Below are 12,260 nucleotides of genomic sequence, written 5' to 3'. Positions count from 1 at the left end.
AGGGTTGGGAAGTGGCGTCAGGGAGCCCCATGCCACCTGATTCCAATTCCAAAACTTTAATCTTCCAACCCTGAACAAAAAGGCCTCTTTATTTCTGGAAGCTGTGCCTTCCAGAATTTATGTAACGCCCTCAACCCACGTTTGCCGCCATAATCTCCCCCTCCACCCTTTTGGTCACTTGAACCCATTCATTGAGGACCAAGGAGAGAGCAAGACGGTAAGCTGGGCCCCACCATCTTTCTGGGTGACACTGAAGCCACTGTGGATAACACACCAACAACCTGACACTTTTCCCTGCTGACGCGCTCCTCTACTCCACACTCATGCCCCTCGAACCGCAGTGCCTCTGAAACAATAAACTCAAACACTTCCCTCTGACCGCCTTCCAGCCTCAGTCTTGCCCCTGGCTACTCTTGCCCCTCTTCTGACTTCACCAGGACCCAGGCCTTCGATCCCTCTTCTTTGGGCCCCTACTGGATTTTGCACCTGTCCCTGCAGCTGTCTTCACACCCTCTGGTTCCTTGCCGCAGCCGGTCCCCTCCTGCACTATTCTTCCGTCGCCCCTGCGTCAATTCTGCAGTCTAATCTCTCCATGACCGCAGATGGGCTGCTGGGTGCTGCAGACAGACAACCGTGTGGTCCTGAAGACTGCATGTGTTGACTCGTGGTTTCAGCCTCATCTGGGCTCCCATGGCCTCCTGGCCAACCCACAGTTTCCTGGCTGGCTCCCCATCTGACTACTTCTCAGGAGCTTTGTCTTGAACCTTCTCAACCCTCCTGAAACCGTGTGCTGCCCGCCTCCTTAAACTTCGCAGAGAAAAGGAAGTTCTAAGGTGGGAACCCCTTTCTTCAACAACCTGCCCCCCAGCTGTAGCCTAACCATATCTATGGGTGGAAAGGGTGGGGTTCTGCCCACCGCAGGTTGCCCTGCCCCTCCCCAGCAGCGTCAGCCCTTTCCATCAGGATTAAGCTCCTCAAGTGTCTCCACTTCAAAACAACACTTCAGGGAGCAACTGCCTTCATCTCTCTTTCTCCCGCCTCAGGCACACTTCTGTCGAGAGTTGTCTACAGACACTTTCTGCACTTCCTCGTCTTCCATCCACACCCCGTTTTCCACCATCTGGCTTCTGCACTCCACTGAAATCACTCTCCTGAATGTCACCAACAGCTTCCTCCCCTGGTTCCAAGCCTAAAGGGCAAGCTGTGGCGCTCACTTCTTCTCGCCCTGCGACAGAGGACGCTATAGATCATTTTTCCTTATCATCTTTTCTTCACTTGGTCTTTAAGCACTATATTCTCCTGGCTCTCTGACATTTCTAGTCATTTCTTCTGCTTTTCCTTTCATGGGCAGCCTCCTTCTGCCTGTCCTTCAAAGTCTGCGTTTCAGTTCCATCCCAGGAAGTCCTCTCCCATCTCTATCAGGTTTCTGGACAAGCAAATCCAAATGCAGGGCCTTACGTATCATCAAAGCTCCGGGCTCTCTGCTGAGTGCCAGGCCCACATGCCCACAGCTTACTTCTGGACCCGATGCACCCCACAGATGCCACAACTTCAACACATTCAAAACCAAACTCAGGATTCCCTGCTGGTCCAGTGGCTAAGACTCCGTGCTCCCAATGCAGGGGGCCCAGGTTCAATCCCTGGTCAGAGAACCAGATCCCACATGTCACAACTAAGGGTCTGCATGCTAAAGATCCTGCATGCTGCAACTAAGACCCAGTGCAGCCAAATAAATAAACACTTCAAACAAAACAGAAAAGAAATTCACCTTCCATCCACACCCACTCCTCTTCTTGCTCTTTCTTCCCTTCCTCTTACACAAGCACATCTGCATCATCTACTTAGATCCTTTTGTCCCCTTAGGTCTCTGCACATTCCTTCTTCCTGGTTATGTCTCTCTATCCTCTTTAATCTGATTCTCACTCAGTCTTCAGATTTTCAATTTCAATTTCTCTGGGTACATTCTCCTAACTGTCCAACTCTAAGTTAGGCCCAAGAACTACAGCAGCACCGTTCATGAGTGTGTTGATGTCACTGTCTGCTTACTTGTATGTAACACCCACTGAGCTGTGACTTCAGGGATGGCAAGGATGCCATCTGTTGAATTTCCAGCACTTAGCATGTAACTGGCACATAAAAGGTACTGCATAAATGTGTGGACTAAGCAAACAAATTAACAGAGAAATATGAAAACAAGCTGATCTTCTAAGGTGTTCAACTCGTAAATGTGTTACCTAGAGGTACAGGATATCACAATATGATATATTGCCCTTTTATAAACTAAGGTATGCATTTTAGTGGAAAATATGTATCCACTAAAATATATTTTAGTGTTAAAATAATATAGCAGATACAGCAATAAAAAGCAAATACATTTCTTAATCACATTTAAGGAAATTATTATATTAAGATAACCTGGCCCAACTCTTAAACTTGAGATGATTCCATCTACATGAGTGGGTTCAGTTTCACATGTGTTCCCAGCCTCTTTAAGAATTTTTTAAATGACTTTGAAATATATCCTCTTTGGTTGTAAATATTTTGAACTCATTTCTGCACAGAACTCCTACTCTTCTACTTTAACTACAATCAGTGGAACCAAACCACACACCAAAAATACAACTTCGTGCTTTTATCACACAAGGACGTAAACTAACTATTGTAAAGGTCTTGACCTTTGCATGGCAGAAGGGCACACACATCTGAAGTCTGTGTAACAAGCAAAAAACACACAATACAATGTAAACCAAATCTGATTAATACTTCTCTGAGTGTTACAAGAAGAAAGAGAAGGATAGATTTGGAGACTGAGACTTTGCTGATGGGAAGGAAACCTGTTTAGAAGGATAGAAGTCAATGTGTTCCATGAGCAGACCTTCCATATCGAAGTCGGCCGTGACCTCCGCGTCTTCACCTAGGAGGGTGGAGCTGGTTGATGATGGCAAGGGGACGTTGATTTTCTCTAAGCTCATTTCTTCTTCCAAAGTTTTGATCCAGTCTGGACTTTTTAAAGTAATTGTTATTGTCCTACCCAGTAACTGGTTGAGTAAAAGAGATACAAAATTAAAAATTCATTGGCATGAAAATTAAGTATCTTGGAATAAAGTGTCTGTTTAAGTTATAACAATAGTATAGGCTTAACTCAGTTAGATTCATTCAACACAATCATTTCACATATACTGTATTGTCACCTAGTTTCAAATGTCCCCAATCCTCCCTTTAAAAACCCGTTAGGGAGTTTCCTGGTGGCCTGGTGGTTAGGACTCCAGGCTTTCACTGTCACTGCTGTTGTTCAGTTGCTAAGTCATATGCGTCTCTTTGTGACGCTATAGACTGCAGCATGCCAGGCTCCTCTGTCCTTCACTGTCTCGTGGAGTTTGCTCAAACTCATGACCCTTGAGCTGGTGATGCCGTCACTGCCATGGTCCAGGTTTAACCCTCGACCTCAGAACTGAGATTTGGCCACACAGTGTGGCCAAAACAAAACAGCCTACTGCTGCTAATCTCAGGTCTTCTTTTCTAGGATGCACACAAATTTAAGTTTTCTTTGCTGCAGTAAATATCTTTCCCGGGCCAGATCTAAATTCACTGACAACTCTGCTAAATAAATTTATACTTCCTTTAATTTTGATCCACAGATTAATTGTTTCCATGAGACAATCAAAGAAAGGACAGTATAAAATTCTTAAAATACTTTCCTGTTCATTTAGACTTTTCAGCATTTCAAATGTCATAAGCATACTTAAGAGAATCTTAAGATCATTTTAAATCTTCAACAAAAATTAACCATTCTGAAAACACAAAGATTGGTATCTGTGAAACTGGCACACTGCTGTTCCTAAAAAGTGGAGGAGCTTTTAGACAAAAGTATAGTCTAAAATAATCAATGTATTACAATCAAGTTACATTGTCCTGTCATATTAAAAATACTTTCCTTAAATGCTACTGACATTAGAATTCTTTCATGGCACAGTCTGAAAGGCTGACAGCTGCCAGCCTGAACAGTACAGTCGTGTTTAATAGGAATTTAGTGTCCATGCTGAGGTTTGAAGTCAGAACTAGGATTCTGGACCATTTATTTTTTTAAATCAATAGGCTTCATGGACCATTTATTTTTTTAAGTCAACAACCTTTGTTATGCATTCACCAAAGAATACTAACAAGTCTTCTTAAGCCTCAATCACTACAATGGCCACTTAAGATGTACTTCATCAAGAATATTCACTTGGCAGAGATCAGAACCGAATGAAAAGGAGGACATTTAGATGCTGGGAAAAAAATGCTCAAGCAGGTTATCCTTTAGGTTTTCTCTGCTTACACTGTACTTTTTCCAGATTCTCCCCTGAAATGGAAGAGTTCCTATCGATCTACTTGTATCTAGAAGATCTGGGCTGAAACAAGTGTAATAACAAAGACAGAGGAGAGGTTTGGAAACGTCTGACTTTCAAAATGTTCTCCAGAAACATTATTTTTTCAGAATTTTGAAAATCTTTTAAGGGAGCTAAGGGTGGGCACTTTCTAAAAGTGTAACACAGACTTGAGGGTGAGGGACAGAGCTGAAAAAGAAGGGAGGAAAAACACTAAACAAGGAAAATGACCAGGGGAAAGACAAAAGAAATATTCAAAAAAGGAGTAAGAACTGACAAGGGATGCCAAATTGAGAGCTGCTCTTAAATATTAATGACACCATGGGAGGAGGAAAAGCTTAAGATATTAAAGGCAGAATTAAATTTAAAAATCAGTAATTTCTATATGGTAAAAACAACAAAGTCACAAGATGAACTGGGAAGAACATGTACAGCACATTATGAAAAGGAATTAACATCAGGGGAGCTTCAAAAGATGAATACCCCGGGGGGAACACAGGCTCAGGTCATAAACAGTTTGCAGAGAAGTATGAACCGACCAGTTAATTGAAAAACTCTCCACTGAAATCTTAACACAGACGTGACATACTACTTCTAGTTTTTCAGACTGTCAAAGTTAAAAAATAATTAGGATGTTGGATGTTAGGTAATCCGAGGCATCATGCAACTAGATATTTGAAACACATTTAGATAATTTGCTGCATGTATCTTAAAAATACAGTCCTCAGACACTAAATCACTGAATGGTTTAGATTCAACAAATGCTACTTTACCTCTTTCCCATTCAGGTTCAGAACATTCAAGGCAGAGCTTCCCTCTAAAAACGTAACCCACATTTTATCTTCCACAAATCTTTAAGGAAGAGAAAAACAAACAATAAAAAAACGTAATGAATACCTCAGATATAACCAGCCCAAAGACTCGTCCAATGATTACTGATCAGCAAGGACTTACAGAGGCTAGGAAGCAAAAATACAAGCCTGAGAGCGGCAGGGCCAGCGGTGACCTGGAGAGGGCTCTCTTTCCCTAAAAGCATTCAAATTCCTTTAGATACTGGGTTGGCCAAGAAGTTCGGGTTCCCTCCTTGGAAGGTATGGAGAAACCCAAACGACGTTTTTTGTCAACCCAATACAGTGTTACTAAAACTGTCTGTCAGAAGGAATGGGCCTGCGGAACTCCAAATGTGTGTTGTACTTTTTTCCTATTTTTACTCAATAGGATAGAAGCATTCTAGACTTTCCCCCCAATTAATATAAGTAGCCTGCCCCATCTACATTTCCAGGAAATCTCTTATTTACATATGATGACTTCAGTCATTCCCTAACACTTGGCTTATTCTAGAGCTGAAGGTGATGATCAGTTTAGCCTACAGGTGACAGAGGACAGTATTCCTGTCCTTCTTTACCTTCAGTGTCTCCCCTGTCTGTTCTACCTTGGTGGTCTTAAGGTGGAACAATCAGAATATTCTAGGTTAGGAGGTACCACATGGTTTTATAACGTCAGCGTAACATTACCCTTGTTTTGTTACCAGTACTTGTTCTGTTACCAATACTTTTTCCAATAATAACAAGCATTTTGGGGAAAGCTTTTGGTTGCAATTTAATACTGTCAGGGGAGTGGGTAATTTTCCTCGGTTCTGTCTCGACACAATAAAAATTTGAGGTGATGGACATTAAAGCCCTTGGCGCATCACAGATCTCAGACAGTGTTACAGCTCCCACAGTTTTATTTAGAAAATAAAGGAAGATACAACCTCGAGGCATGAGGGCATGCCGACCCAAAAGACGGGATGAGAAAAGAGAGCTAGCAAGCATGGGAAAACAGAGAGAGACAACGAGCGTGCACGCGTGGGAGAGACACCCAGCCCTTTGGCTCCTCTTTTTATATGTTTTTTTCTCCCTCTGGGTCTGCCCTGCGTAAACGGGGCTAGCCAGGAGTGCTGTTTGTTCTACCTGAGGTCCTCACTCCGGTCCTCAGATCTTCTTCTGTCCTATTTTCAAGGGCTTTTCCCTTGTCTTTTAATCACCACCATTCTGGACTCCTTTTTCCTATTCTTAACTACCTAATAACACCAAGCTCTTTAGAGACTAGAAAAAAGGCAGGAAGGTCCTATCCCTGCGTCAGTCGTTCATTCCTTATGTACACTATGGGTTCTCTCTCACACAGAGAGAGCGCTCGCTTTCTCTTTTCTTATCCTGTCTTTTGCGTTGGCATGCCCTCATGCCTCAAGGATGTATCTTCCTTTATTTTCTAAATAAAACCGAGGGAGCTGTAACACTATCCAAGAGCTGTGATGCGCCAAGGGCTTTAATATCCGTCACCTCAAATTTTTGTTGTGACGAGATAGAACCAAGGAAAATTACCCACTCCCCTGACAGTGTTAAATTGCAACCAAAAGCTTTCCCCAAAATGCTTGTTATCACTGGAAAAAGTATTGTAAACTCTGAGCAAGAGTTCACACTTGCTCACAAGAACACTTATCTGCTCTGTGCTGCCCACTCACACAGTCCATGTGATGCTCCCAGTGGTTTGGTGTTTCTGTACTTGGCAACGCTTACTGTCATTGGGAAATTACACCATGTACTTGCTGGAGTCTTAAGATCTCTAGAGATTTTTTGTTTCATTTTAAACCTGTGGGGTAGATCTTTGTCAAACAATTTGAGGTAAGTCTAAATATAATTTCTTCTCTATTTGCCCATTTACTCTTAGAAAGGAGAGGAGGCTTCACAGGCAAGCCTCTCACCCTGCAAGAAACCAAGCCATCTTCATTCTGTGGGCTGTTCTGGTAAACACCTAAGGAAGCCATTACACACACGCTTATCTTTCTTAGATTCCGAATAGGAACTGAATCTTCAATTCCTCCTGTCTGCCAGAGCACCCAGTATAGAGACTTGCCCACTAAACAGCTATAAAACATCCCTCAATAAACACATGAAACAGCACAGAAAGGAATTTAATAGTACCTCTTCCCTATGAAATTCAAACACATGTTATTCAGTTTGTCAAAACTGCTGTACACTGGGAAGAGAACATTTTTTTCAACAACGCAAGAGGCATCTGGTTCTGCAAAAGGCAGATGGTTAAGTCAATGCCGGAAACCAAGACAGGGAAGGATAACTCCTAACTGTTTGCCTGGCAGCACTGCTCCGCCATCAGATGGAAATCAAATCACTTAAAATTACTGAGAACATCTAATGTCTTAAACGGAGGGCAGAAAAGTCATTCTGCTTTACTTCTATCACTCCTCAAAAAACTAAAATACTAATATCACACATTCACTTTTCCACAGGGCTTCCATGTTATAGTGTATAGAAATCTTGAGAGAACATATCTAAATGTGCACGTATTTTTGTCATCAGATGTTCACGTAAAGTTTCACTACTCAACTTTAAATTTTCTAAGCAGAGAGTCCTGTTTCAAAACCCATGGGTTCTTTGAATAATATCTCTATAGCATGATTTTCTTTTAATTTGAAGATACAAATATTCATGGTGGTTTACTTGCTAAATCGTGTCTGACTATTGCAACCCCATGGACTTAGCCCACCAGGCTCCTCTGTCCATGGGATTTTCCAGGCAAGAATACTGGAGAGGGTTGCCATTTCCCTGTCCAGGGGATCTTCCCAACCCAGGGACTGAAGCCAGGTCTCTGGCGCTGCAAGCAGATTCTTTACTGACTGAGCTACCAGGGAATTTCCACAAATACTCACATACTAGTCAAATACTAAGAAAGGTAACTTTTAATACAGAAGATATTATTTGTGAATCATGAGTTGCTTTTTTTTTTTACATTACTCACCTTATGAGTATAACTTCACCGAAATTGGTAAACTGCTGTAAAAGCTCATCAATCAAAGCATCGTTGAAAAAATTATTTTCTGGTAAAGAGCTTTTGATTGAGACCAACACCGTACCATCTGGTGGACCCTGAACTGCGATTACTTCTTTATAAATGTTTTGCCTCTCTTCAGCTTCAACTTCAAATATATCAATATCGATCAGGGCAACAACAGGCCTTCAGCATGAAGGAATGGAGACATGTTAGGAACATTACAGAAATGATGTATTTCAAATAAATTTCAAGCATGATTAGAAATACAGAGATTGCTTAAACCTATGGTCAGAAGTCTTCAGCTCGGCCCTTCCGTAGTGCAGCAAAGTGCCAGGAGTCCATGTGTAGAGGATTTTGCTTTCATCTTGAAAACTAGCATTTAGGAGATCTAAATCTTCAGCTGCAGTCAGAATAAAACAGAACACAGGAGAAGTCACCTGAGCATGACAGACCACAGGAGCTCCTTCGTTTCACTAGCTTCAGTTGCCTGAGGCTGGGACACCAGACACACTTGCTGATGGGCATGAAGTCTAGACTCCGTTAAGTCAGGGTTTTTTGGTGAGGTCATCCTATTGTGCTTTACTTAGTTACAACTACGATGAGCCTTTACTTCTGAGACTTCATAACCAGAGTTTTACAAATAACTGAACAGACAAGTAGCAGTTCAAAATATTTGCAAAACCACTTGAGTTATTCCAGTTAGAAATCTTACTTAGTATTCAGTTGTTAATTGCATAAAAATGTTTCTCCTTGCTTTTCTTTATATGACACTATTTCACTGAAAGAACACAGACTGAAAAATCAAAGTGTTTATTATAAGCAGGTCTGAGAATTTTTTTAAGTTTTATATTTGAATTATACTTATTTTATTCTAGATAACCTACGCTGAGAAAAAAAATGTAGTCCTCTTGGCCTCATTTGGTATTTATATCATTCCCCTCTTCCTTGTAAAATTTGCATTGACTTATTTAAATGAAGATGTCCACCTGATCTATCAAAAGGCCACCTCCGTCTTCTCCAGAGGACACGGTCTGTCCATGCAGGGGTGCGGCACTTTTCACTAGTGTCGTAGTCATCAGAAAACAAGTCGTATTTATACGTTGGAGCAAAGGCCACTTTTCCTTCTAAAAATCCTCTAAAAATCTAAAATAAACATACATAAAGGAAGTTATTTCAAAAAGGCAAAAACATTCTGTTTTCATTCAGGCAGTCATGCACTAAATGTCTATTATGTGCTAGAGACTCATGAAATCTATGTGCCTCTGAGGAACACTTCTAACTGAATGGAACAGAGCTTAAGGCAAAATGACCTAGGACGCAGGCTTTATCATCTCACTCACTTGATGTCTGAGTAAACAAAGTACAAAAACTCGAACGATGAACTTCCACCAGACTTTTGAGCAGTATCAAACGTTTAGAACTGTATGGGATTTTGGAAATCACATTGTGTGATGTCTTATTCTCAAGAGGAACTGGGGCCTAAGAAGGTTACATGGTATCCATCAGAATTTAAGTCTGATGATCAGAAAGGTACTATATAAAGTGGCCTCAATCACCTCTTCCTAAAAATTTTTTTAAAATAAATTCTTCCAAGGACTTCTCTGGTAGTCCAGTGGTTAAGAGCCTGCGCTTCCAATGCAGGGCAAGGTGCAGGTTCGATCCCTGGTCAGGGAACTAAGATCCCACATATCACACAGCATGGCCATAAGTAACAAAAAATGAAAGTAGATTACCATAGGATCTTAAGAGCCAAACAGCAGTAGCCTTGATGAGTAAGATCTTAAATTTGCTACTACTGAAAGATAAAAAGTATCTTCTTCTACTTGAAAGTGAATTTTATAGAGATATGATATACTTTTCCTCCTGGAAATTATTATAAGTTTTCCTTTCCTTTTCCTTTTTTTAAAAAGAGAAGGCAAACTATAGATATATATACTTAGTAAAGGCTTCCTGGGTGGTGCTAGTGTGAAGAACCCATCAGCCAATGCAGGAAACATAACAGACCCAGGTTTGACCTCTGGGTCTGGAAAATCCCCAGGAGAAGGGCATGACAATCCACTCGAGCATTCTTGCCTGGAGAACCCCATGGACAGAGGAGCCTGGTGGGCTACAGTCCATAGCGTCACAACAAGAAGGACGTGACTGAAGTGACTTAGCACATACTTTAAGTATACACTCCAAGAGATTGTTAAAAAAAAAAAACAAAAACTTTAGGGAAAGCATGTTTTCATAATCAGACATCCCCTTCTTCCCAATGCAAGTATCTTAGGTATGTATATACCTGTCCAGCATTTTTCTGATTGATAAGCTGATCTCCTGCGATAAGAGAATCCCAGTTTTGCTGTCTGATAAGCTCTTTCACTTCCTCATTAGGGAGATCGATTCGGTAGTTGAAATCGCCACACCAAAACACATAGTCATGGGAGAAGAGCAGCCTTCCCTGGAAGCAGAGAGACAGAATTCCAAACAATCAATTCACAAAATGTTTTACAACTTTTTCTTTGCCTTACCCCTGCCAGGTTCGATTTATTTAACCCCACAGTAATAACACAAGGAGTTATCTATTTGCTGACATTTCTAGGAGTTATTCCAACTTTTCAAAAACTGATATAGAATATGGGGTGAACTGAAATATGTTCCAAAGCTTCCTTTTCAAAAACAAGTAGCAAGAGTTTACCATTGGAAAACTCAACTTCCGCGCTATTTCTACAAAATCATCATTTCGTTCTTTGACTTGGGACTGTCCCGCAGCGAAGTGGCTGCAGACAAAACAGAGGCTTGTGGTGTGGAACAGCATTCGTATTGCAACTGCTCCCTTATTTCCAGTTGCGCCTCCCATTCCAGTTTTCACAGTATCAACCGCAACATCCCTTTAAAAGGAAGAATTCAAAATCCAGGATCAGAAATTTCAACAGTTCTGCGTGTGTAAGAAATAAAGAATGTCTATTACATAATTACAACACTATACATCATGGGCACTTTGTAGGGAAGCCTGTCAAACAGTGGAGAGAAACTATTAGCAATTCTTTAATCAAGAACATATTTAAACAAGAGTTACCACATGATACAGGGGTTCCACTCCTGGGGATATATCTGGATAAAACTATAATTTGAAAAAACACATGTACCCCAATGTTCACTGCAACGCCATTCACAATATCAAGACATGGAAACAACTTAGATGTCCGCTGACAGATGAATGAATAAAGAAGATGTGGTACATAAATACAATGGAATACTACTTAGCGATACAGACGAACTTATTTACAAGACAGAAACAGACCCACAGACACAGAAAACAAACTTACGGTTACCAAAGGGAAGGCGTGAGTGAGAGGGCATATAGAATGGATAACCAACAAAGACCTACTATATAGCACAGAGAACTATACTTATTTTTTTGTAATAACCTATAAGGGAAAATAATCTTAAAAAGATACACACACACACACACACACACACACACACACACACACACACACGTGTATAACTGAATCACTTTGTTGTATACTTGAAACTAACACTATTTAAATCAACTATCACCCATCATGCATGTTCATGCACACTCATGTCCGACTCTTTGCGACCCCATGGACTGTAGCCCGCCAGGCTCCTCTGTCCATGGAATTCCCAAGAAAGAATACTGGAGTGGGTTATCAGTTCCTTCTCCAGAGGATCTTCCTGACCCAGGGACTGAACCCCTGTCCCCTGTGTTTCCTGCATTAGCAGGTGGATTCTTTACCACTGAGCCACCTAGGAAGTCCATATAAATCAACTACACTTCAATTAAAAAAAAAAAGAACACTCAGAAACAAGAACCATGCGTCAGTGTTTCTCTGAAGCCAAAAATACGCCAGGCCTTTTGGTTATCTGGTGTTAGGAGGCAGCCTTAGGAGCGCCATCTGTCTACTCACCTGATGAAGGGAGCGTGCTGTGGTCTGATAAACACAAACAGACAGACGCCCACCAACTGCTCAGAGGCCAGCAGCACATACTTGTTGTCTCTGGAGATGGTCTTCTGAAGTTCCGCAGCCCAGAGCTTCTGATTTGTTGTGCTATCAG

General features: G+C 41.4%; 1 protein-coding gene across 1 annotated transcript in view; it reads right to left on the bottom strand.

Annotated features, from left to right (window-relative positions):
* SYNJ1 (synaptojanin 1) overlaps positions 1-12,260 on the bottom strand; it is a 65,243-nt gene that overhangs the window by 19,965 nt on the left and 33,018 nt on the right. The window contains exons 14-21 of the mRNA XM_045164952.1: positions 12,113-12,253; positions 10,876-11,068; positions 10,480-10,638; positions 9,185-9,341; positions 8,481-8,598; positions 8,166-8,381; positions 5,141-5,219; positions 2,876-3,038 (exon numbers count right to left, since the gene is read on the bottom strand). Coding sequence (XP_045020887.1) covers positions 2,876-3,038; positions 5,141-5,219; positions 8,166-8,381; positions 8,481-8,598; positions 9,185-9,341; positions 10,480-10,638; positions 10,876-11,068; positions 12,113-12,253 — 1,226 coding nt within the window. The remainder of the gene's footprint in view (positions 1-2,875; positions 3,039-5,140; positions 5,220-8,165; positions 8,382-8,480; positions 8,599-9,184; positions 9,342-10,479; positions 10,639-10,875; positions 11,069-12,112; positions 12,254-12,260) is intronic.

This window comes from Bubalus bubalis, chromosome 1, assembly GCF_019923935.1.
Source record: "Bubalus bubalis isolate 160015118507 breed Murrah chromosome 1, NDDB_SH_1, whole genome shotgun sequence".
Classification (NCBI taxonomy): domain Eukaryota; kingdom Metazoa; phylum Chordata; class Mammalia; order Artiodactyla; family Bovidae; genus Bubalus; species Bubalus bubalis.
The sequence above is the reverse complement of the archived record's forward strand: the minus strand, read 5'-3'. Positions and strand labels throughout refer to the sequence as shown.